This window comes from Anoplolepis gracilipes, chromosome 10 (genome assembly GCF_047496725.1).
Source record: "Anoplolepis gracilipes chromosome 10, ASM4749672v1, whole genome shotgun sequence".
Classification (NCBI taxonomy): Eukaryota; Metazoa; Arthropoda; class Insecta; order Hymenoptera; family Formicidae; genus Anoplolepis; species Anoplolepis gracilipes.
The window spans coordinates 1,873,354-1,896,421 of NC_132979.1; the positions used below are offsets into that span (position 1 = coordinate 1,873,354).

The following is a 23,068-nucleotide window of genomic DNA, read 5'->3' on the forward strand; positions in this document are numbered from 1 at the left end:
CTATTTGTCAGAGAAAAATTCTTTCTGTTTTCACTCTATTTGACATTACCTAATATTCTTCATTAAAAATTATCTGTACGCAAGTAGAGAGTACAAATCTGTTATTGAAATAAGTATCTTTCTGTAACATATAAATAGTTTGGTATACATCAATATGAATCCAAAAGAGCGAAACATTATTGCAAGTTCAAAACATTATTTGCGAAAATGCAAATGTAAAAATGTTTATAAGTGTATATTTATTAGATGTATCAAGGATGAGACGTATTATATGCCTCTTGAAGTATAGCATTTGCGAACACGATACTATTTTTTTTAATGAATAAGTTTAATATTATTTTACGAATAAATATGTAGAAATTTATACAAAAAAATATGTGATCACTTATTCTCAAATGTGTAACCTTATTACTTGCTCGTCTATCTGCTTTACAATTAGATTTAACAAAGAATTTTTTTACATTTGATTATCTGCACAATCGTTGCTGGAATGTGAATCGATAAAATAAAAAAATTTGTACAAACATTACATATTTTATCTGGGATTTATGAATAATATAAAATTTTTATTTTGGTTCTGTGTGTACAGCTCTTTTTTTTTACAAAAAACATGTAATACTCTTAACAAAAATCAATCGTACTATATTCTTAATATATGCAATTGTACAGTACTCATACAGTTAATAATAATATATTGGAATACAACTGTATATCGATAATCGCATCTCAAATATATATATACACTTTTAGGTCAGGTATCAGTCTCTGTATATAAAATTTGAATACATCTTGATACAACTATTTCATGATAATTCTGAATTGCATCGAAACAGAAATGAATATACCTTACTAAAAATCTTAAACTTTGAACTTAAACTAAGCAATATCATGCATTCTTGGCCGTGTCTGTGTTGTTTTGTCATTTTTTTAAAATCTTATCACTGTAACACTTCACATAATCTTTCAAAAATAACTCTCTGCAATATAGCTCTTATTTGTATCTTTAGTATCGAAAAGATACTTGTTTAATATAATATAGATATTATATTAATTTATGCGAAACTATCATAGCATACAACTACTATACGCGCTTTATTCATTATTTTATCGCAACTCCAGAATAAACACATTAATCTTGACTCGACTTTCACAAATTCTACACAAGATTCTAAACTGGTGTCTTAGGCTCCATGTTTTTTTTTTTCTTTCACATCGTTACTTTTTTGTTGATTTTAAATAGCCTTTCTGAAATTTATACATTCATAATATCATGGAATTACATATTAGACAGCTTTATAAGAATCAGGTTATCAATATTGCAATTTATCCCTATTTAATTCCAGCAAAATTATATTTTAATTTCAAAAATATAAATGCAAGCTTATGTATTTTTCATACGAATGTCAAGAAGGACTGAACTAAGGAAATGAGATTTTGAATGCACATTCAAAAATGTTTTCATTTTGTTTTTTTTTTCGTTTTGTAGCGCAAAATAATAAAGGAATCCTCGTAGATTATTAGGTACGATATCGGTATTTATATAAGGATCAAATTGCAATAAAAAGAACCTTTACATTATTTTAATATACTCGACAGACACATTCTCTATGCGAACGTTTAAAAATAAATATAAATATTTTCATAGTGCACATCGCATGCAAAAAACGTGTTCTTGATCTCTAACTTAAACTGCACATTATTTAGAAAAAACAAGCATTTTACTGTGTATCATATTTTTAAACTATCAACTAACGAGTTTTATATGAGAATTTCAATCCTCCAATTAGCCTGTACGAATTTCGCGTAATATATTATATATATTTATACGCGAGCGTTTGATCATAGCTAAGACATCGTTAATTATATACGTTACATGATTTATATAAGTATATGTATGGTAAAATATTCTTTTGATACATATTATATATTTCTTTTTTTGTTTTTAAGTTCAAGATGCTCTCTCGCGCGTGTCAGAGGTAAAAGGAGGTTTGATTGTTATTCCTCTATTAGGAACATAGAGTGATGTGCAGCACATTTTCATACAGGACAATTGACAAAGAAAAGAGAATAAACGTTCGAATATAAATGCTTATGACACTCTTGACTTTTGTGATGCTCGCAAAATGTGAATGTACGTAAAAAAAATGCTCCTCCCGATCTATACTATCAGCAATGATGCGCTATTTTTCTCCGCGTTTCTCATAGAAATATTTATATCTGATATATTTATATCTGACAATCTCTTTTTTTTATCAGGTACATGAGAAAAATACAAAGGCTAGAAGCATATATCAGGATGAAATCAAAACGTACCAATATAAACACGAGACCTTTACTGATGTAAATCTATTACAGAATTTGCATGTAATTTTTATTTTCCCTAATATAATATATAATGTCGAAAGAAATATTTTTCTCGCATGAAAATATATATATTTTAATTTCTTTTAGTAATTAACTACGCTTTTATCTGACTGCTCTTTCGAATGCTACTTCGAAACTGATCTCGTGTATAAAGCTACGATTGTTCAGTACTTATATAAGAGAAAATTCTGTTGAATGCAATAAAATAGCGAAAAAGATATGCCGAAGAAGTACACATCGGCTTCTTGTCTTACGAATATTTCGTCAAAATATTCCACTATTTACTTTTTTTTTCCGTTTTCATGTCGGGATGGACGAAACATCGCGTACGTGAGTATTCCAAGTTATGATACAAGCATCTAAAATATTTTATGAAAATATTATCTAATGTTATCGTATTTTGCGTATATACATTCACTATTTGTTATCGACATTTAGTATTTGCATTAACTTATAGACAGACGATAAGAGCCGGAAGATGAAAAAGAAAAGATTATATTATTGCGTAACATATGTCAGTCGGCTTTACAATATTATATCTCCGATCTCATTTCTCTCTCCATTACTTTAAACGCTTGTACCTCCATAATACAAACTCTTGGCAAAATCACGAACCGTTTTCAACTTGCAGTGACGTTGAGATACTTTACATATTGTAAGTTTTATATATATATATATAAAAAAGAATCATTATTATCTAATTATTTTAGGATATAATTCTCTTTTATTTATATATATGTATATATATATATAATTATATCCTAAAATAATTAGATAATAATGATTCTTTTTTTAAGAGAAATGCGAGATATATATATATACATAACGTACGTATTGATTAATATCTTTACGTCACCGGCAGTATTTTTGCGAAAACGTTTCATTGACTCAAGCGTGTCAGAATCTTTTTTTTTTTTTTCTGTCGGTCGATTTCTCAGCTAGCCTAGGCTGGGCTAGCAGCTAGAGTATCGCAAGCAAGCAAAGGCACAGGAGCACACTAAGGGCTCTCAACGTGCTAGGAGGCACTACTCAACAGTTCCATGCTCTTAATGCCTCGTCAACAGCAGCACCAACAAGTTAACACTGGAAACGAAAATGTCTAGAATGTGCGGCATGAACAATTAGTAGCCATGAGAGTATAAAGAGCATCGTAAAATTGAATTATATGTCGATCGGTCGTGTGTGTACGTACGCGCACGCATATTAAACACAGAGAGAAAGAACGTGTTTGAAACACTTTAAAGCCGATAGCGGTATAATTATAATGAAATCGCACTGTACTCGTACAGCGAGCGCGCAGAGAGCATTTTAATTGTAAAATTACAATGTTGTAGATACGTTGCTGCAACATTGCATTGTCTTTATAACATCGCACTACAATATGCGAGATTACGCAACATATATCGCTGCGAGTAGAATTCAAAAATTCTCTACGAATATCGGAGATGGTTGTTAAAAATCTAGAGAAAGTTCAGGTACCGAAGAAAAAGCGTAACATCATTTGTGCATCATTATTTTTTTTTCTTTTTGGCATTTTCACGTACATATACGATATGTATATGTACGTATAATGCAATTTTATTTTACTTCTACATAAACTCTTGGAAATGAACAAGGAATTAAAAGTTTGTCTCGCGTTTACCTTTATGTCGTAAAAATATATTTTATCTAAATACACGTATCTCGTCAGCTCATTGTAGTGTGTGTGTATGTGTGTGTGTGTGTGTGTGTGTGTGTGCGCGTTTAATTTAATTTTTTTTTTTAATTTTCAGTCTTACAATTAGAGTCTGTTGCTTTCGGTCTCTGTGTGGGTGCATGTATTCGGTGCGCATACGTATACAGATTGTGTATACAGCAGTGTGTGTGTTAAACATTGAGAATATACACTAACACACATTATCAATTTCTTATCAAGGTATTGGACTTCTCCTCGAAATTGTACGTTTTTACCCACATTTATACAATAATACACATTTTATGTTCTTTTACATTATGCGTGAATGAGATTCTTTCATCTCGCGATTTGTGTGATGTATCTGTTAGGTACGTATATAGCGTTTGCAACATTAAGACGATAGATTCACTAAGCTACTCTAATTAATGAAATGGAGAGGGACGGAAAGAAACAGTTAATGTTGTGTTACTGCGTACGACAATTCCGAGTAGAATTTTCGCCACGTGTGTTTAATCATTTGTGCCGGTAGAGTCGTTCGAGTATGAACAAATTGTGAAATGAAGTGAAATTGTAAACGCTAAAGCTTATAAATGAAACTTACAGGCCCAATTGCATATTCGTTTGGCATGAACGAATACGTTCGAATAATTCGTTGTTCCGCTTCTCGCAATCAGCGTGAACTACAGTGTGTGTATATATGTTAGATTAAAAAAAAAAAAAATCTTAAATTCTCGCTCAAATATATATATATATATATATATATATATATATATATATATATATATATGTATGTATATGTATATATCTATATAAAGTTGAATTTGTATAAGTTAAAAAAGAGAACATTACAAAAGTAACGCTTCGATTATTAGAGCGAGATCTAATATTTTTCTAAACTTTGGCCTCGTCTATATTCAGCAATCGTAATTATTGCTTCGTAAAATTTACTCGTAGATAAATTTATAATAAATCATATCTTTATTTCGTAAAACTCGAAGACTGTTTTTAATTATAATAATTAACATTTTTTTTTTTTTCCCTTTCTTTTTAGATTAGATATAAACATGAAACAACGATTGCACAGATTTAAAACGTCTAGTAGTTTACATATCAGACTACTTTATACGTATCTTTTCGTTTGTATAATTTATTTTTTATTTCAATCACACACCCTATATACGGTGTGATAATTTGTCATCGATGATACTATATCAGGATATCCCTCGCTAAGCGCACTTCCTGTTACAGGTTGCGCTGCATAACGATGCAATCGGGCCTCCCTCTCTTTCTGCCTTTGCATATCCGTATATCTCTCTCTCTCTCTCTCTCTCTCTCTCACTCTCACTCTCTCTCTTTCTCTCTCACTCTCTCTCTCTCTTTCTGTCAAATTATATACAACAGCATGGCCATGCAAGGGTGAAGAGCAAAGCTACCATGCCTCAATAGAATTCACGAAAGAACGCTTGTAAAGTAGAAATGGAGGATAGATCTAGACGCTGCAGCGAGGCAGCAGCGTGGGAGGGATCAGCTGTCAACTGACAGCCTCAACCTCCATCTTACTTGAAAGCAAACCCCATCAAAATCATCATCCTTACTTCAGCACCTCACCAGGCCTGCCTTGACGATACGTCTACACAAGCTAAAAGAACGTCCATTTGTCAATGGTTTCCGATTGTGGCGGGAAGGATCTACTTTTAATAAGACAGATTGTGCGTGATCAAAAATCGCGAGTAAGGAATATGCGCGTATATAAATAACATTTATAACATTGTGATTTTAACACCTGTGACGAGGGATTCGTCCTCGTCTAGGATCTGAACGTGTGAAACTGTGCTGCAACACTTTCGATCATCTATAATGCTACGTGGAAAATTGTGTGCAACAGTTTTTTTTCATACTGACACAACGGAATGTGAGATATATATATATGTATACGGAAATAACTACGTGCGATTTGATGAATATTAAGAATCTTGGGAAATTAAGTTTTTTCTCGACAGTTGTCGTTCGTAATCGATACAAGCAATTGTGTTATCAGATGCGTGGAGATCTCGCATTTAAATCCTTTATCGTATGAAAAACAACTTGGACAATTCGAAGCTCTTGGTGTCCGAGAAATATTCCGGATATGTACACTATATTTCGCGCGCCCGAGCATTAAAAAGCATTTGAATAATACGTGCACGTGTGAACAGTGCGATGACGACAGATATGTCATTGATAAGCGCGCGTTGAGCGGATAGAGACCGAGTATTTTTATGCTAATGTGATGTGTATGCGCGGTGAAAAGAAATAATCTCTAAGCATTTCTCGTTCCGTATTGCGAAACAAAAGTGTCTCTCCTTCACTTGGCTCCCTCGCTAAGGAAAGGAGAGATTTTATGCATGCATCGAGAAATGATGTTGATGACGATCAAACGAGTACTCGCGACGTGGAAAAATAGTTTTATTATACGATTGAATCTCAGCGAAAGCGAGCTCGATACATTGAAACGTCAAAATGAAGCTCTTACCGCGATTGAATTTGGCACATGCAATCGAGAAGGCCGATGATTGGACGAATTATTTGACAAAGTGCGCTTTCCGCTCAACGCAATTTTCACGAAAATTCATACGTTAACGTGCCGTCGATAGATAGAGCATAATCGAAGGGTTCGAATAGTGATTGAAAGTGATCAATTAACAATCATCCAATCAAAACCAAATACAAAGTTTTATATATATATATATATATATATGTGTATGTATATATACGTCATTTTGAATTCGCAACCCTTCGACTTCTTACGTCGTAGTTTTGAAACTGTATGCAGTCGGAGCGCATGATGCGATGCCACCGGATTCGATTTGAGTCGCCATTGCGTTGGAAAACACACGAAAACACGTACCTACATGTATGCATATGCATATATATATATATATATATATACATAAATATATATATATATACATTTTACATATACATACATGTATACATGCATATATGATTTTGTACGTGTATACATGTATATTGCATAATACACGTACAAACACAGTCGAGGTATATTCGCGAAGTCCATAAAGGAAAAAGAACTGCGTTCAAAAGAACTGCTGGCAGAAAGCTTAGCACATTCTGCTCTCGAGGTTAATCCTTGCCAGAAGGTTCTACGCATCGATAAACTGCAAAGTGTTAAAGAGGTCATATTTTACCGTCAATTAAGAGAACTCAGGCATCACTAACGGCCGAGGGAAATCGTTCAATGAATATCGTAAGTTACTTTTGCGCGCGCGCACGCTTACTACCGTAATAGATTTATTTAATAACTGACTTTAACACCGAGCCTACCATGTTGTGGACGCCAGTAGCAGCAGGCTAGGTACAACGCCAGAATAATGACCAAGACCTCGACGAAGACCAGGGCAGCGGCTACACCGATCACTATCGCCGCGTTTTCCTCGATGGCGGTCACTATGGCCTTGTAGCAACCCTACAGACAAAGTAATTATCAGTTTACGTGACACATATTCCGTAAATGTAACTTTATGTACGAATTTTCTAGCTAACTCGAAACCAATAATTTCTATTTAAAGAAAAATATCAAAATTTCAAGCATAAATTTGACTATTTTCCCTAATTTTAGACCAATAGTTACAACGGAATATTTAATATATATATATATATCGTAAAATATAAAATTAACCCTCAAACTGAACACGTGGGTCTTTCGTGTCCGTGCCATTTTTAATCCATTGTTTTAAGAAAATATTAATAAAATCTTGAGGTTGGAAACTTATCCAAAAAAAGATGTTTTTATATAAAACATCAATGTTTCTAAATCTTGATCTAACAAATAATAAAAATATATTATTTAAAAATATTTTTTTCTTTAACTCTACTACATTAAACTTTTAGTTTAAATTTAAAAGAAAATGTGTAAATTTTTTAAATAATTTTAGAGTACAAAAATTAATTCGGTTACCCACGCGTTCAGGATTTCGGTGCCAAAAAACGTGTTCAGTTTGAGAGTTAAAAATAATAAATATTTTTTGCTGCCAATTTGAAAGTAATCGTGAGATTTTATACGTGGGACTTATATAGATGTTTCTCCATCACGCATAGCACGAGACTATTTGTTCAATTGGTATGTACACCTTTATGGATGCCTCGTACGAGAACTTAGGAACACGCAATGCCAATGCCGAGTCACGTTCAGAAAATTGTCAAGGAGAAAGTGTGCTGTCGACGTAAATACACGTCCGTATCTTGAGTACTGTTGTCTTTTAGCAACAATTACACTAACGTATCGGATGATTCTATTCCCAGTTTCAAATACGCCAAGAAAAAGAAAAAAAAAGATGCGTGAAATAATATTAAAATAAGATCAACTTACCGTTTGATAATACGAGTTGGACGCGGTGGGACTAATTGGACAGGAAGGATCCTTCAGAATGTTAGATCCTTCGCTCACTTTTATACAGCAGGCTTCGGGGATCATTTTTCCGGTTACAGTCAGATTTGTATTTTCGCTAAAGTCTCGGTAACTTTCGACGCCGCAACAATGGAGCTGAAAATATTTCCATTAATATCAAAATAATACTTGTCCATCATATGTCATTGACCATTATATAAGCGAAACATATTATTTGTATGTTCTTTATAATCGAAATGAATGCAGAGAAAGAATATTATATATTCACGAATAGTTAGATAAACTACTATCTCTGCTTATCATTTATGCTAGCCATTTAATGACGCGAAATTCTTATTAAATTGATGAATAAAAACATGATACTTTTAACTATCGGTTTTGATCAAAATAATATAAATGTGACACTTTCCACGCATTTTTCTCCATAATTTATCGATAAATTCTAAAATAAACTTAATAAGTAAACTTGTGGCTTGTAATTTTGCTACAAAGTAGGATAGTGAATGCGATAGCTCACTATAATATGAGTAATACCGACTTTCACTTATACCGAAGCGAAATGCAGTTAGCGGACTACTTTAGCCAATTAATCGCGCTTATAAACGCAAAATAAACGAAATCCGGAAGAATCGATATACTAATTAATTTACATATCAGCTCATCGCTCAAATAATAATTAATTGATGATTATTAACTTTTGACAATTAATTCAATATACTAATCAATTTCATGCGTCAATTCATCGCTCACAATTAATCGATCATCATCAAAATAATAATTAATTATTAAGCATTTGTTGAATAATAATGATATCTTTTACCTGGCTCATAATACCGTCCCACGCGACTGTCACTGTTTCAGCTTTATCGGCGGTGGTCGCATAATATTTGATGGTCGATTTCAAGAAGCTCTGCGTACCTTTCTCGGCCTGCATTAATTTAAATTTCATATTAAATTTCATATTAAATAGTTTGATAAATATAATGTGATTGTCATTCGTTCATTCCGCACTGGCTATCGTAAACGCTCGATGCTAATCTGCTTGTGATTTCACTAGATAAAAACGCGTTTGTGCAAGAAAAAAGCGAAATTATGTAAATACGCACGTCTCCTTTAAGTCCAAAAGCTAGGCCAACTACCACACACTCCAGGACTAAAACCAGCAAGATTAGAATGCCGTACTGTAATCACAGAAAATTCTTTTGTGTAATTCCGTCTGATATATAGCTAAAAAAGCGATCGTTTTATATTACAAAATTAAAAATCGCAAACGTAAAAACAAATTTTTTCATACATGAACTTTGAGTCTCTCGAAAAAGTATCGTAAAAAAATATTTAATATATATTTTTATGTAAAATTACTCTCTTCCTGATTGTAACATTATTAATGGACCATCTTATTTTCGTTATTAAAAATGAAAGAGAGAAAAAGAGTCGAGACGAAAAAATCTTGCATTATTAAACTTACTGAAACTTTAGGGTTTCAATGATAAGAATATTTTATCAAAATATACATTAATATGTAATATTATTTTAGAGTTTTCTTATAAATCGTGCGTTTATTGTAATATATTATGACTTCTATTAATATAAAATTATTTGCACATTAAAATATAATATTCTTGATGTAGTATACAAAATATAGACAAATGCTTAAACTTTGACAGCTTGAAGACTCGTATTTTTGTTTTGCTTCACATTTTGTGTGCGAATCAATGTGTATTTTTCTAATTTTTTTATCTCATCATTTCAGAATACATAAACATCACGTCGAGAATTTGGAATAAAACAAGCTTTATTAGAACGGACTTACGACGCAGAGAAGACATCTAGACTCGAACATGGCACCGCAATACCCAAGAAAACTGACGATAAACGTAAGAGCACCGGCTACGATCAGAATGTAAGATATCATTCTGATGACATCGGCGTCTGTTTTATTCTGCAAAACAAGAAAGGTGCGATGAGAATGTAGATCGAGCTTTTAATAAATATTCATCATTGAATATTTATTGTATGAACGGGACGTAAGATTGCCATGTATGTGTGACTTTGATAAATTATTGAGAATCTCTTATCGAAGTCGTATACATTATCATAATACCAGAGCTTACCAAAGTCATTTACATATGTATATAGTCAGAAACATAAATAAACCACAGAAATTTTCTTTAAACAGGAATTGCGAAAATATTAATTATGAAAATGAGAGAGATTCTTGTTTGTCAATCTTTCGAAAATTTCACGCAGCCACTTTTCACTCACAATTCCTCGCGTATGTATCGTAAAAGGTTTGTCATCACTTATTAAATGACTAGATTCTCCGTTTTATATTTTACAAGTGAAGTGTTTGTACATATATATATATATATATATATATATATATATATATATAAAACTCTTTGAATAATTCATTTATGAAGCTCAATCTGCAAACTCGTGTAACGATTATAGTTGCATTTCCATAAATTAAGATATCAATAGTACGTTGTTATTAGATCATTCTTATGTATATTAGTGTATATTTATTGTTAGATATACATATATATATTGTATATATAATGTATGTAGACACACATTAAGCACACCAGTGCATGTAAGTGTCGCGAACAATTATTAAGTTAAACTCGACTCATCACCACCGAGTATATCCATGCGAGTATTGTACGTCGTTACAAAACATGCTCGATATAAGAGGATGACATAATGGCTTGCGAGGGGCACTTAGAATACTTATAAGCTCGCTATATGCGAACTGTCGTCTCCGTCATACATGATGGATATCGAGTTTCACGAGGCAGATCAACAGAGTGGCAGCATAGACGTTCCTTTATACTGGGCGTCGACGAGAAACGCGAGGTCTGCTGGACTCCGAGGGCTTGTCCTGGTATATATGGTTTGTTAAAATTAGAAATCGCAAAAAATGTTTTGCCATTCGCGCTAATCCCATCTCTATGCATCGCATGTGAAAATCTATGATACAGACAATTCTTAAAGATTTTAAAAGCACATCTCGATAACTGGTAGTACCAATTGCTTAGGGTAAACTCGGGTAAGATGGCCATAGTTTTTTAAAATGCAAAAATCATACTTTTATTTTTGCTATTTTTTAATAGGGTTTGGCATATTATCTTCCCTGAAGCTTAAATTACGTAATATTATCGAAATTAAAAGGAAAAGATTTAATAGAAATTTTATATTGTCAAAATAGTACAACTTAAGCATTGGCCATCTTACCCAAATTTTAAGGAAAAGATGGCCATAATATTTATAAAAAAATAGTGAAAACGAAAATAAAAATTATAGGTCATATAACAATCTCCATATCTTTATAATATGTCCAACGTCGATTACGATAGCTTAACTGTAATTTATTCGACGTTATAACAGTTTTTTTAGTGGACACGTGAGAAATTTTGCAGGTAGTAAAAAATAAAAATATGTTATAAAATTCCCAATATCGTTATTTCGAATAATGTATGTCACATAAACTACTGTATAAATATCAATTATCTTTGATAGTGACTAAAAAAGCGCACTATGTAGCGATTATTGAAAAAAATTACAGCCTATGGCGATCATACCCTAGTTTACCCTATATGGTTTGTTAAAATTAGAAGTCGCAAAAAATGTTTTGCCATTCGCGCTAATCCCATCTCTATGCATCGCATGTGAAAATCTATGATACAGGATTCTTAAAGATTTTAAAAGTACATCCCGATAACTGGTAATACCAATTGCTTAACAATTTGAGTGCGAGCCTTGAATCGTAAAAGGGATAATTCCGCTATCTCGTTCTCTCACGAGATCCACTCGAGAGATAACGCGAAAATAAGCGCTTTCGTAGCATTACGACTTGTGCTGTTAGATGAGACAATCATGATTCAATCAAGCATTGTTTTACGTTGGCAGGAACGAGTCGCGAGAGGTTTAAACCGATCTTTGCCGACATTGTATCTGGCCGTCTAACAAGATTACCTCGTAAGCACGTTGACATTCTTATCTCGAACACCTGTTGAACGGATATAAGGTATTTTTAGTTCGACGCCGCCTCTCTTGGTATAGACGCGTCGAGGTTGCACGTTTTATTGAACGACCACTACTAGTATGATACGAAGCGTGCCGTGAAAAATCAGGTCACCAGGTGAAAGGACTAATAAGGGTATCTCGTGTTCGGTTTTCACCGACTTGTTTCACCAGATTGATCCAAGACCGATTGCAACGAAATGATGAACGATACAGCACCGGAGAGCTCGACGCTTTAAACGTAATCCTGTCAAATTAAAACCGCATGTGTATGATTATTTCCAACAGTTTGCAGGGATCTGTCAAGTGTATCACTTTATAGGGTGTTTCTCTCTCTAGTCGAATTTTCCGTAGCTCGGTCGTCGCGCACGAGCTATGCACGTCGCTCCGAAATGACCCAATTTGATGCATTTACAGTACATGGATGTGCGTTGCGCGTGCGTCAGCGAGTTAATGTATTTTCTGGAGCTAACGGCGTATGTACATCCTAAATACGTCCTAAATTCTTTGCTTACACTAGCGAATGCATCGCGCGTACTTGATGGGGAAAAGAGGACACGAGAGCGTCTCTTCTATGCAAGAGCCAGGTACCCGAATTGTCTCGTTTACAAGAGAAATTTTCCTTTCTAATTTCAAGCCGAGTTCGAGTTTCGGAAGTGTGTTATCATCGTCGTTAGCCAATATCGGATGTTACCTGGCACACATAATCAATCGTACAAGACTGAGTTATTATCGTTGCCGCTGATTCCGGTTCTTTATCGAGGCGGCAATTAATACCGGATATCATAAATCAGAGATACCACGTTGAATTTCAATGAGGACGCGAAAGGAAAGTCGTTGTCGAGGAAATGTAAGCGACAGTGCACTATCTTTCGCTAGTCAAGTATATACGCGATACTCCAAGATGAAACACTTAATTGTCTTTCGCCTTTATAGTTTCACGTCCACCTGTTTCCATTCATTTACCATTCTCTCTACAGAGTGTCCATACATTTATTATTATTTTTTTCTTTATTTTAAGCGCTTTTTGAATTGTTAAAATTCTTTGCTTTATTTTGGGTCAATTTTAAATCACTCTTTTTCTTCACGAAAATTGTAGTTATCAGTTGACCTAATAAATGTTAATCAAAGATAAGCTATTATCAAGTTAGTTAAGCCCCAACATCTTAAGCAATCAACAGACTGACGGTCAGATAAGACACAACATCTTAAGCAACTAACTTGCTTCATTTTTAAATCGAAAATTCTATTTGCGAGGAGTTTCTAAGAGAGACAACAGTTACGAGTTATAGTCCATCTCCGATTAGAAGTGATTAGAAGCAACTTTCTAAGCGTCTCGAACCTTGGCTAATAATATATACTAATTGTGTTCATTTTTTTCTTTATATATATATATATATATATATATATATATATATATATATATTTAATAGGATTACAAAAAATTCAAAAGAATTATGTATATATATATATATATATATATATATATATATATATGTATTGCGTATTTAAAAATAAATATTTATCGCTACAAAATAATTTAACTTATCACGAGGAAACGCGCGTTATCCTTTCGCCGCTTGCGCGAAATACATGAAAAACGAAAGCGGCACTTTTACTTTTCTCCGTGGCGTTCCGCTATCTAGCTTCACTACCGCAAGTAATGCATGATGTAAATATATATATATATATATATATATATATATATATATATATATATAAATTTCAAACAACATCCCTCAATGAAACTAGATTTTTGTTTCTAAATATATACCGGGTAGCTTATACCGAGCAACTCGGGAGAAACGTCAAACCGTTCGAGAGCTTTGGCCCCTATACGTGTCCACCAGTGGACTATGAACCACGAATCCGCGATGGAGATCACCCAGATCCTCCCACGCGTTCCGCTAATGTGACAACCAATCATCTCATCAGTGGCCAAGTACCGATAATTACGTTTCTCGTTTCTCCCTGCAGTAGCATTGCTATCCTACCTACGTAGTACATCACGCTGCGCGTGCAAACAATCTGTCAGATTTTTCATATCACTCACTGAATCAAGAATGACTAAAGCAGATATTTGCCAATTTAAATAAGAAAGGAATATTACAATAAATTCTCGCAAAAGTCACATTGTCTTAGAGCATTAGCGTGTAAATGAAATTTAAAAGGCTCGTTATTTTTTTTCTCCTCAAATCGAGAATAATCGTCACAATCAAGATCGAACGAGATTCGAGAGATAAAGTGAAACTAACGGAATAAATGTTAATTACCGAGTGATACGAGGACTCGAAGCAGAGGTGCAACATATTAGAAAGTCCACATTACGATGGGCCATCCTCTAACTATAATAATTAACAACGCATACACTTTTCTACGCCATGTTTGCAGGCATAAAAAAATTACTGTGAAAAGGATCTTCTTTTTTTTATTTATTTGTTTTTAGAATATCTTTATATGCATTCCTTTTTCTGGAAGCATTTTCCGTACTAGACGAAACACACGTTTGGTTTCATGTTTGAAATTAAAATTAAAATTAAAATTTGTGCATTATTTCTTTCTGTTTTATGAGAATGATACAAGAACCAAAGGGGGGAAAAATAGGCACAAGAGTTCGCCAATAAAAGATAATTATGCGCAGGACGAAGGAAAGGAGCATGCAGTAGTAATTATTCGAAGGAAGTACACTATCCTCTATTGTTCTCATTAATCGTGACGGCCTTTAAGGCAAGTCGCTCTTTTTATGCCTTTTCTTCTCGCAGCTTTGTAGAGTCAAACACCTCGTTAAACGTAAGATTATCTCGTATCTCTATGCGACTTGCGGTTAAGAAAAACTCTTAGCCAGTACACGTTATGACTGTTGAATATTCTATCGTACATTTGGCATCTTTCTGAAGGAAAAAAAAAAAAAAAAAAAACAAACAAACGTTCATTTCCGGTAAGCTGACCTAAAACTATAGTTTCTCGATAGAGATTTCTGAGACTTTCATCGCAAGTTTGGAAATGCCATTTGTTCATTCATTCGATTATATAATATCAAAGAGTAAGAAATGTTTCTGCGTGGAAAAAAATTTGAAAGAAATGAAAGAAATTACATATGCTTTGCATGTCTATTCATTTCAAGGACATATTATGGAAAAACCACGTTACTATGCGCGTGTCATCGCGACATCGATGTATCGATAATACAGACAATGGTATTCTATTACAAATTACAATATACGTATATGCGACGCGCTTATCTTGTTACACATCTGCATTTGTAACACACGTGCTTGTTAATGAATATAAGTCACGTTAGTGTACAAAAATACTTGTCCAATGCTAATGAAAGGGATTTAGTGGCACAAAAAGGCGTAAAAAATAATTTATTTCGCGAAAATATTGCAAGTTAAATTTTTATTAACAATAATCGCGCTCAAGTGAATCAGTAACGCCAAATCGAGTCTCATTCAAGTAAAATTTTCTTCCTACACCTACTTTTAAATTACATAACAAACTTACGCCATAATTATCACGATTGCGCAAGAGAAACTTGGAGCAATAAAAATAGCCGGTTATAAGAATACGCACACGAACCATTTTTCTTCTAATTATTATACATATTCGAGAGAAAGAGAGAGAGAGAGAGAGAGAGAGAGAGAGAGAGAGAGAGAGAGAGAGAGAGAGACCGGAGGCTCTGCTCGGAAATTCTTTCTCTTACGAGAGAAGCAACGAGTCGTGAAGTAATCTCGAAAAAAACGGTAGTAAAATTAACGAAGCAAATCTGTTAATATTCGTGAACTCGCAATTAGAATCGTCGACGGAATTCTTAATTTTTGAAAACGAGACGATTATAATTAAATGCTTTCCGTCTGAGAAATTTGTTCCGTCTAAGATTTCAGGATACGTCGCCGGTCGCGGAAATTATTTTGCGATCTTATCTGAATAAGAAAGCGGCAGAGAAGCGTTCGTAGACTGCAGCAGGAATTTAACACAACGAAATACTCGGACCGGTATATTTTCGTCAAGAATTGTGTCCAGTTCCCTCGAGATATTGAAAGATTATATTCTACCTTTGATCACGAAACATTTCATTTTACGACCAATTAAATTAAAGTTAAATTAGCGAATGTTCAGCTTCGCCAAAACTATATATATATATATATATATATATATATATATATACGCGTCGAGCTTCTACGCACTTGTAAGAGGAACATCAGGGTGCTTGTTTATTATTTTGGTGCTTGGCCAACTTGCCGTACGACCGCGTGGTAAACAGGTGGTGCTGCGTGAATCATGATGCGATTTTTCCGGAAGTGAGGTGGAAAAAATCGACAATTTGGCTACCGTTTTTGCAATTAATTAATTAATTAATTAATTTGTTCACATTCTTACCAAGATGTCCGATTGGTCGAGCTTTCCGATGAGATTGGTGAACGAGCTCCTGTCGGCGAAAAGCCAGATACCGACGGTCAGTGCCGCTCCTCCGGCGACCTGCAAAACACGAGGCACCTCGGTGAACATCTCTCCGTTCTGCTTCACGGACTTCAAGGTTGACCGAAGGAAGCGGACCCAGAACTCGAGGCGCGGGCTTGGCAATTTTCACTTGCGATCGCACACGGGGCCACGTGGATTAAAATTATATATTTATTTGCCTCAGTATAGAGGAGAAAATCTTGGACATATTCTATTTCAACTTATCGAACACGTGAGTGGAACCTCGCGAAACTAAACTTTATTTCCACGGTCGCTTCTGACGTCATACGAGATATACAGGGTGTCCGGTAATTACCGCCCGACCTCTCTAGGGCAGATAGAGCAGGTCAAGCTGAACATAAAAGTCCTCTACCATTTTACGATTTGCGCAATAATTATTAAACTATTAATTAAAAATGCTCAGCGTATGAACGCGCGCCGTATATATAGCACTTAGCATTATGTTGAGCATTTTTAATTAATATTTTAATAATTATTAAAATGGCAGAGGACTTTTATGTTCAGTTTGACCTGTTCTATCTGCCCTAGAGAGATGGGGCGGTAATTACCGGACACCCTGTATACCTACAGTAAGAAACCAAGAGGCGCGCACCGTAACAACGTATATAAATTGAATGATTATTATTTTTTTTTTTTTTTTTTCTAGAAGAAATTTTTTTATAAAGTTCAGAACCGCGCTTTTTCGTCGCAAAGAAAGATTGCAATTTTTTTCGCAATGTTATTCACGCTCCCTCTCATCTCATAATTCGTGATATTGAGGTCTTATCAGACATGTGTATAATTTGTGCATGTGTGTATGAAAGGAGCGAGAAACGAGTATTTCAACGTGGTGGTCCCTAAAGCGAGGGTTCGAGCAAAGTGCAATTATGCGATCGTGGCTAGTTGCGACGTTGATGAATTATCGGCCGCGCGATCGCGACGTCTCGCAAAGAGTGCAGACGTAGAGGAAATGCAGACTCCGCTTTAGATCACTATTATTATGCGGAAAGTTCGTATACTTACGAAGAATACGAAGTTGAAGAAGCAGAGAAAGTACTTGGCGCACTGCGACGCGCAACTCATTTTTGCAGCAAATTTCACAACTGCACCTGTAACAAATTAGCACGTTCGTTAATTATACATGTAGACGATACTTCAGATTAGTCGAAATCGTCCTGTTTTCATTTAGGGATTCTTTCATCAACTTGAGGCCAATTTCTCTTTAAAACAAACGTCGAAAGACGGTTTTTAAGTCATCCGCGAAAGAAATCGAGCTTTTCGGCAACAAAGTTTTATAACGCAAGAAGATAATAAAAAAGAATCTTATTCTGCACATTTAGCTTTGAATAAATTTTATTTTTCAGAGAGATTCATAATTTGAAGATTAAATATTTAATACAAGAAATTGAAAAGAAAGGCAAATATCTACCTCGAGATTTTTCGCTATAAAAGAAAAATGATTAAAAATTGATCAAAGAATTCATAAATGAAAAATGTTTACTAATATTCTGTGTATATATAATTTATAAATTTTTAATATATATGCATTAGTAATTAAGAAATTTCTAATAACAGTATTTACGTAGAATATTTTCAAAGTATAAAGGAGGAGAACGAGAGATAAGAAATAGAGATAAAGAAAAAGAGAAAGGAAGAGGTCAAACTATAGTTAGAGAGCTCGCTACTGGAACGTGACTAATAATAAGTCATATGCAAAAAAATGCATTTATGTCCACGTCATCCATATCAGACGTATACGTATATGCTTCGATTCGAAGCCGATTTTGCGACAGACAAATACCCGACGACTGACTAATTAGCGTAGGCGAGCGCACAAACGTAGACAAACGTATCGTCGCACATTGTGGGCGGAAAATAAAGAGGAGGAAGAATTGTCCGAATTAGAGCTGCAGAGAAGTAGAGTCGCTAATCAGTCTCAAGGATGTTTTTTTCCTTCGTGGATATTGACGGGCGAATTAAAGCGTTTATTCTGGCAATCAACGTCCTTGACTGTGCTACAGATTAAACCTGAAAGAGAGAGAGAGAGAGAGAGAGAGAGGTTCCCTCAAGATTTTTCAAAAGATTATTCAGGACGTCTACTCAAATCTCGTAAAAAATTCCCCCGAAAATTCTTTGATCTTTTTCGGGTATTTTTCTCCAAAATTCCAAATAAAAAGAATATTTTTTTGGCAGAATTTTCTAAATTTCCTGTACGTATTTTCTAGTGCTTTTCACTTTTTTACTCGTACGAAAGAAAAACTACTTAATCTTGAAGTGGAAGATTTATAAATGTATTGAAAAAACTGAATAGCTTTCATTGAGATAAAAATGTTTAACTTTCATAATATTTTCATTTTTTATCTCTAAAAATTAAAATAAAAAATATATACTACATATCGCATATTTTGCTCAGACATTGAATATATAAAGAGACAGATATATATTTATAATTTATAAGAGCAAAATTATCAAAAAGAGTTTTCTTTTTTTTTTAAATTCTCTGAGTCCCAATAAAATTTCATGCGAATCTTCTGCTGTCTCCAGGTACAAAAACATTCTTTGAGAATTCCAGATTTTCCAAGGAAAATATACACCCTGTTATTTCTACTTTGCAAAAATCGCAATTACAAAAGCAACGTGTCGCTTATAAAATCTCCATTTTACTACAGAGAATATTCAACGTTGAAAATTAAGACGCGACAATCTCCCCGATATATTTCTCGATTTCGCGTGCAAAAGTAAGCGTCAGAGCCGCGGAGAGATTTCCATTCTACTCGAATTCGAGTCGACCGAGGATCAGCAAGGCGTAAAGGACCGCAGGAGAGCCTCGATCAAACCGACCCAATATCGAATATCCAGAACACGGTTCTCGTTACTACTACACGAGGACCTCCGTTCATCCCCGCCGTCGTCTCGCGTTGCTTCGGCGCAGCAGCGGTATCGAGCTGCTGCAGCTGCAGCAGCAACAACTGCTGGTCCTGCGTTCTCCGAGAGAGCCGCGCCATCGTCCAGCGTAGTTTCCGCGACCTCGCAATCTTCAACGCGACAAACATGGCACGCTCAAGGCTCGTCTCGTCCATTCGAGCGGATCTCTCGACGTGTAACCTGAACAGAAGAGAAAGGGGGAGGGAGGGAGCGAGGGAGGTAGGGAGAGAGAGAGGGAGGGACGGGAGGAGGAGGATAGCGCCGGGAAAATCGAGAGCAACCCTCGTAGCTCCGGCGCAGCTCCCGCGTTCCTCCCGGAAATCGATGACTACCGGGGGCGAACCTAACCGTCCGCGCGCTTCCCGACGCGACGCCTCGCGACGCGGGAAACGAGAGACGACGACACGCGGAAAATTGGATCATCCGAGATAGCGCGAGATGTGCCGGGGTTTTCCAGGTCAGTAGGTCGACGCGCGCGCGAGATCGAGGCACCTTCGCGCGCTCCGGCTCTTTTTTGCCCCCCGTTTTCTCCCGACTTGGTGGGTACCGCACAAGAAGCTGCATCTCCACCATTTTCTTCCATTTACAGGGCTTGTGGCTCGAGGTGATCCCGCTCGTCTCGTGATTCATTATTACCGGGCAATACCGGATCGCGAGATCGCCAGGAGACGAGAAATCACTGCGACTTCTTTTTCCTCGTACTATATTGGCTCCAAGTAAATTAAATTTCTCGCGCGTCCCACTCACGTTCAGATGGTATAGATTGAGTAGAATATACTCACTTCTTAATTGTCCCTTTTGATTAGTAATTCAATCCGAACGTGTCCTAGATTTCCAATGGAAATTGACTTTGTAAGAATCGATTATGATTTATATTAGCTGTAAAGGAACCGAAAAGAAAAAAAAAATATGTCATTTTTCATCTCTTTGACGCGTTATAATTTAATATTACAATAAAGAATAAAGAGCTTTAATATTTTTTTTTAAATATGTTTCTCATTTTTCGACATGTTACGAGTTTCAACCATGTAGATACGATAGTCAATTGCATGGATTAAAATATACAGAGAGAGAGAGAGAGAGAGAGAGAAAAGCAATAATGTTAATATTTATGAAACACAATTAATAACAAAATGTGAAAACACTTATATGCTTATAAACAAAGTTATTATTGTCTTAAAACTGAATCAATCTAGCTGTCCGAAAATTAGGACACTCGCGGCACGATCCTCTCGTTTCTCTTTCTCTTTCCCTTCCTAACGGGAAGCAAAATTTGCGCTAATATCGTATGCATGCTGCATACGTGGTTCCTCGCTAAAAAACTCGGCGCTCCGAACTCTGCTTTAAACATTAAAAAAAAGGCAATAAGGTGTCATATAGTCGTGTCTGTCGACTTTCTCGCGAGGGATCCCAGTGAATTTAAACGACGATGTACCGCCTTTCTCCGTCGTTCTTCTTCAAAAAAAAAAAAAAAAAAAAAAAACGAGCACGATTTCCCTAATTTTTCATAGCAGCAATTGAGAGTGCAAGCGACGAATCTGGGACGAATTTCGTATCGAGATAATCAGCTGTGCGTATGCACACAATGGACACGCGACACACGGTTGACGTCTCGCGCGTTGACGTCTCGCTTCGTCGCCGTCAGAGCTACTACGTCGCGAGATTTCAAGGCGAACCAATCCCGCTATGCATGTTAATGCATCCATGTGGCCATCGATGATGGCGTTGCATATATTATGGTCGTAATTATTATCGCGTGCAGTGCGTCTCGACGGATGTTAGAAAAAAAAAAAAAACGTTTCATTACATTCCTCCGCAAAGAAAAAAAAAATAAATAAATAGCCTGTGTTTTCCTGACATACGTAACCGGGAACACGCGCTTGTTCTAATAAATACTTATTAAGATACACAATCCCACAGATGCAAACTCCGTAGGATGTAATCGCGGAATTGATACGATTCGCTTTTTGACGTGACCATCGCGTAAAGTGAATCTCTCGTTTGTATGAAAAAGAGGAGAAAATAAATTCCGTAATAAAATCAATTTCCAGAAAAAGAGCCATCGTTCGCGACGAGAAAGCGGAACCAAATCAGTTTTTATCAATTTCTCGCCTTCTGTCCTTTAAAAAAAAAAAAAAAAAAAAAAAAAAGCGAGATAAAATATACTCTGCTCCTTTTATTTTTCCTCGAAAAATCGTTGATACGGAAACCTTTTTTCGCAGATTCCTCTCACGTGACTATCTTATCGAATCCTTGAACCGATATCGCGTCCTCGGTCTTTAACCATGCAACGGTACACGTTGCACGGCGCCGCCATTCATTCATGTATGTGTTTATCATATGTGCGTGTGTGTGTGTGTGTGTGTGTGTGTGTGTGTGTGTGTGTATCAAAAAGTCTTCTCGACGACGACTTCGTAACGCGCGCTTTCACCGGCAACGAAATGCCACTCTGCTCGTTCACCGGCCTTTTGCCGGTTATAAAAATCACAACGCGCGATTGCTTTTCGATCATAAATGTAATTTACGTAAGTACTGATTTTCCCTAATCGAGAAAACGAGCGTGGCAGTTGATAAATTAAACATTCTAACGAGACGGAAGATATATTTAACGCGCTAATTTATTCGGTCGTAAATTTAATTTCGATCGAGGCGAGAGGCGGTATGATATTTCTTTCACGCGACAAAGACAAAAAAATGGAGATACGCAGGACTGGATCGGGAAATTCTCACGAATATTACGATATGCGTGCGAGGATGTGTGGGTAGTAAAAGAGAACGCTGTTATAGCGCTCTCACGACACAATGGCGAATCATCATAGCGTGCAATCAACACACGTACTACACGACATCCGCGCGTACACGCTTATACTATATGCGTAAGCGGATTCACGTAACGCGTCTTCGTAGATCAAGTGTGTAAACCTGCCCTTTGTTCTTAGGATTCCTGCGGTTCCTCGTTGCTGTATGAATTACGATGCTATTAGGCACCAAAAAAAAATTATAAGAATCTTTTTTCTCGCGCTATAAATAAATTGTAATACAGCAATCAATTGAACGAAATTAATCAATCGTAAAAGCAAAATAAGTACGTAAAAAAAAAAAAAAAAAAAAAAAAAAAAATTATGCAAAAAGAAAGCAACTCGAAAACGTCGAGTATGTTTTATATAAAAGGAACGTTAAATATAGAATTCTAAAGTAAAGTTTTGCAA

At 35.4% G+C, this 23,068-nt stretch overlaps 1 protein-coding gene and 1 long non-coding RNA gene across 4 annotated transcripts in view; both read right to left on the reverse strand.

Moving 5' to 3' along the window:
* Positions 1-1,853: 1,853 nt before the first annotated feature.
* The window catches only part of Tsp66e (Tetraspanin 66E), a 28,258-nt gene continuing 7,043 nt past the window's right edge, over positions 1,854-23,068 (reverse strand). Inside the window, exons 2-9 of one of the 3 annotated variants that reach the window (XM_072901081.1) lie at positions 17,958-18,043; positions 16,854-16,952; positions 10,261-10,389; positions 9,554-9,628; positions 9,268-9,375; positions 8,409-8,582; positions 7,364-7,505; positions 1,854-3,447 (exon numbers count right to left, since the gene is read on the reverse strand). In XM_072901081.1, coding sequence (XP_072757182.1) covers positions 3,422-3,447; positions 7,364-7,505; positions 8,409-8,582; positions 9,268-9,375; positions 9,554-9,628; positions 10,261-10,389; positions 16,854-16,952; positions 17,958-18,017 — 813 coding nt within the window. In that variant the 5' untranslated portion in view covers positions 18,018-18,043 and the 3' untranslated portion in view covers positions 1,854-3,421. Of the gene's footprint in view, positions 3,448-5,332; positions 7,198-7,363; positions 7,506-8,408; positions 8,583-9,267; positions 9,376-9,553; positions 9,629-10,260; positions 10,390-16,853; positions 16,953-17,957; positions 18,044-23,068 lie in introns of those variants that run through there. The other 2 variants (XM_072901079.1, XM_072901080.1) reach the window with 2 other exon arrangements.
* On the reverse strand, positions 11,221-13,848 carry LOC140670476 (uncharacterized). The gene is made up of 2 exons (XR_012047570.1): positions 12,426-13,848; positions 11,221-11,331 (listed from the first exon to the last, which is right to left on the reverse strand). It is a non-coding gene; the product is annotated as an uncharacterized lncRNA (long non-coding RNA).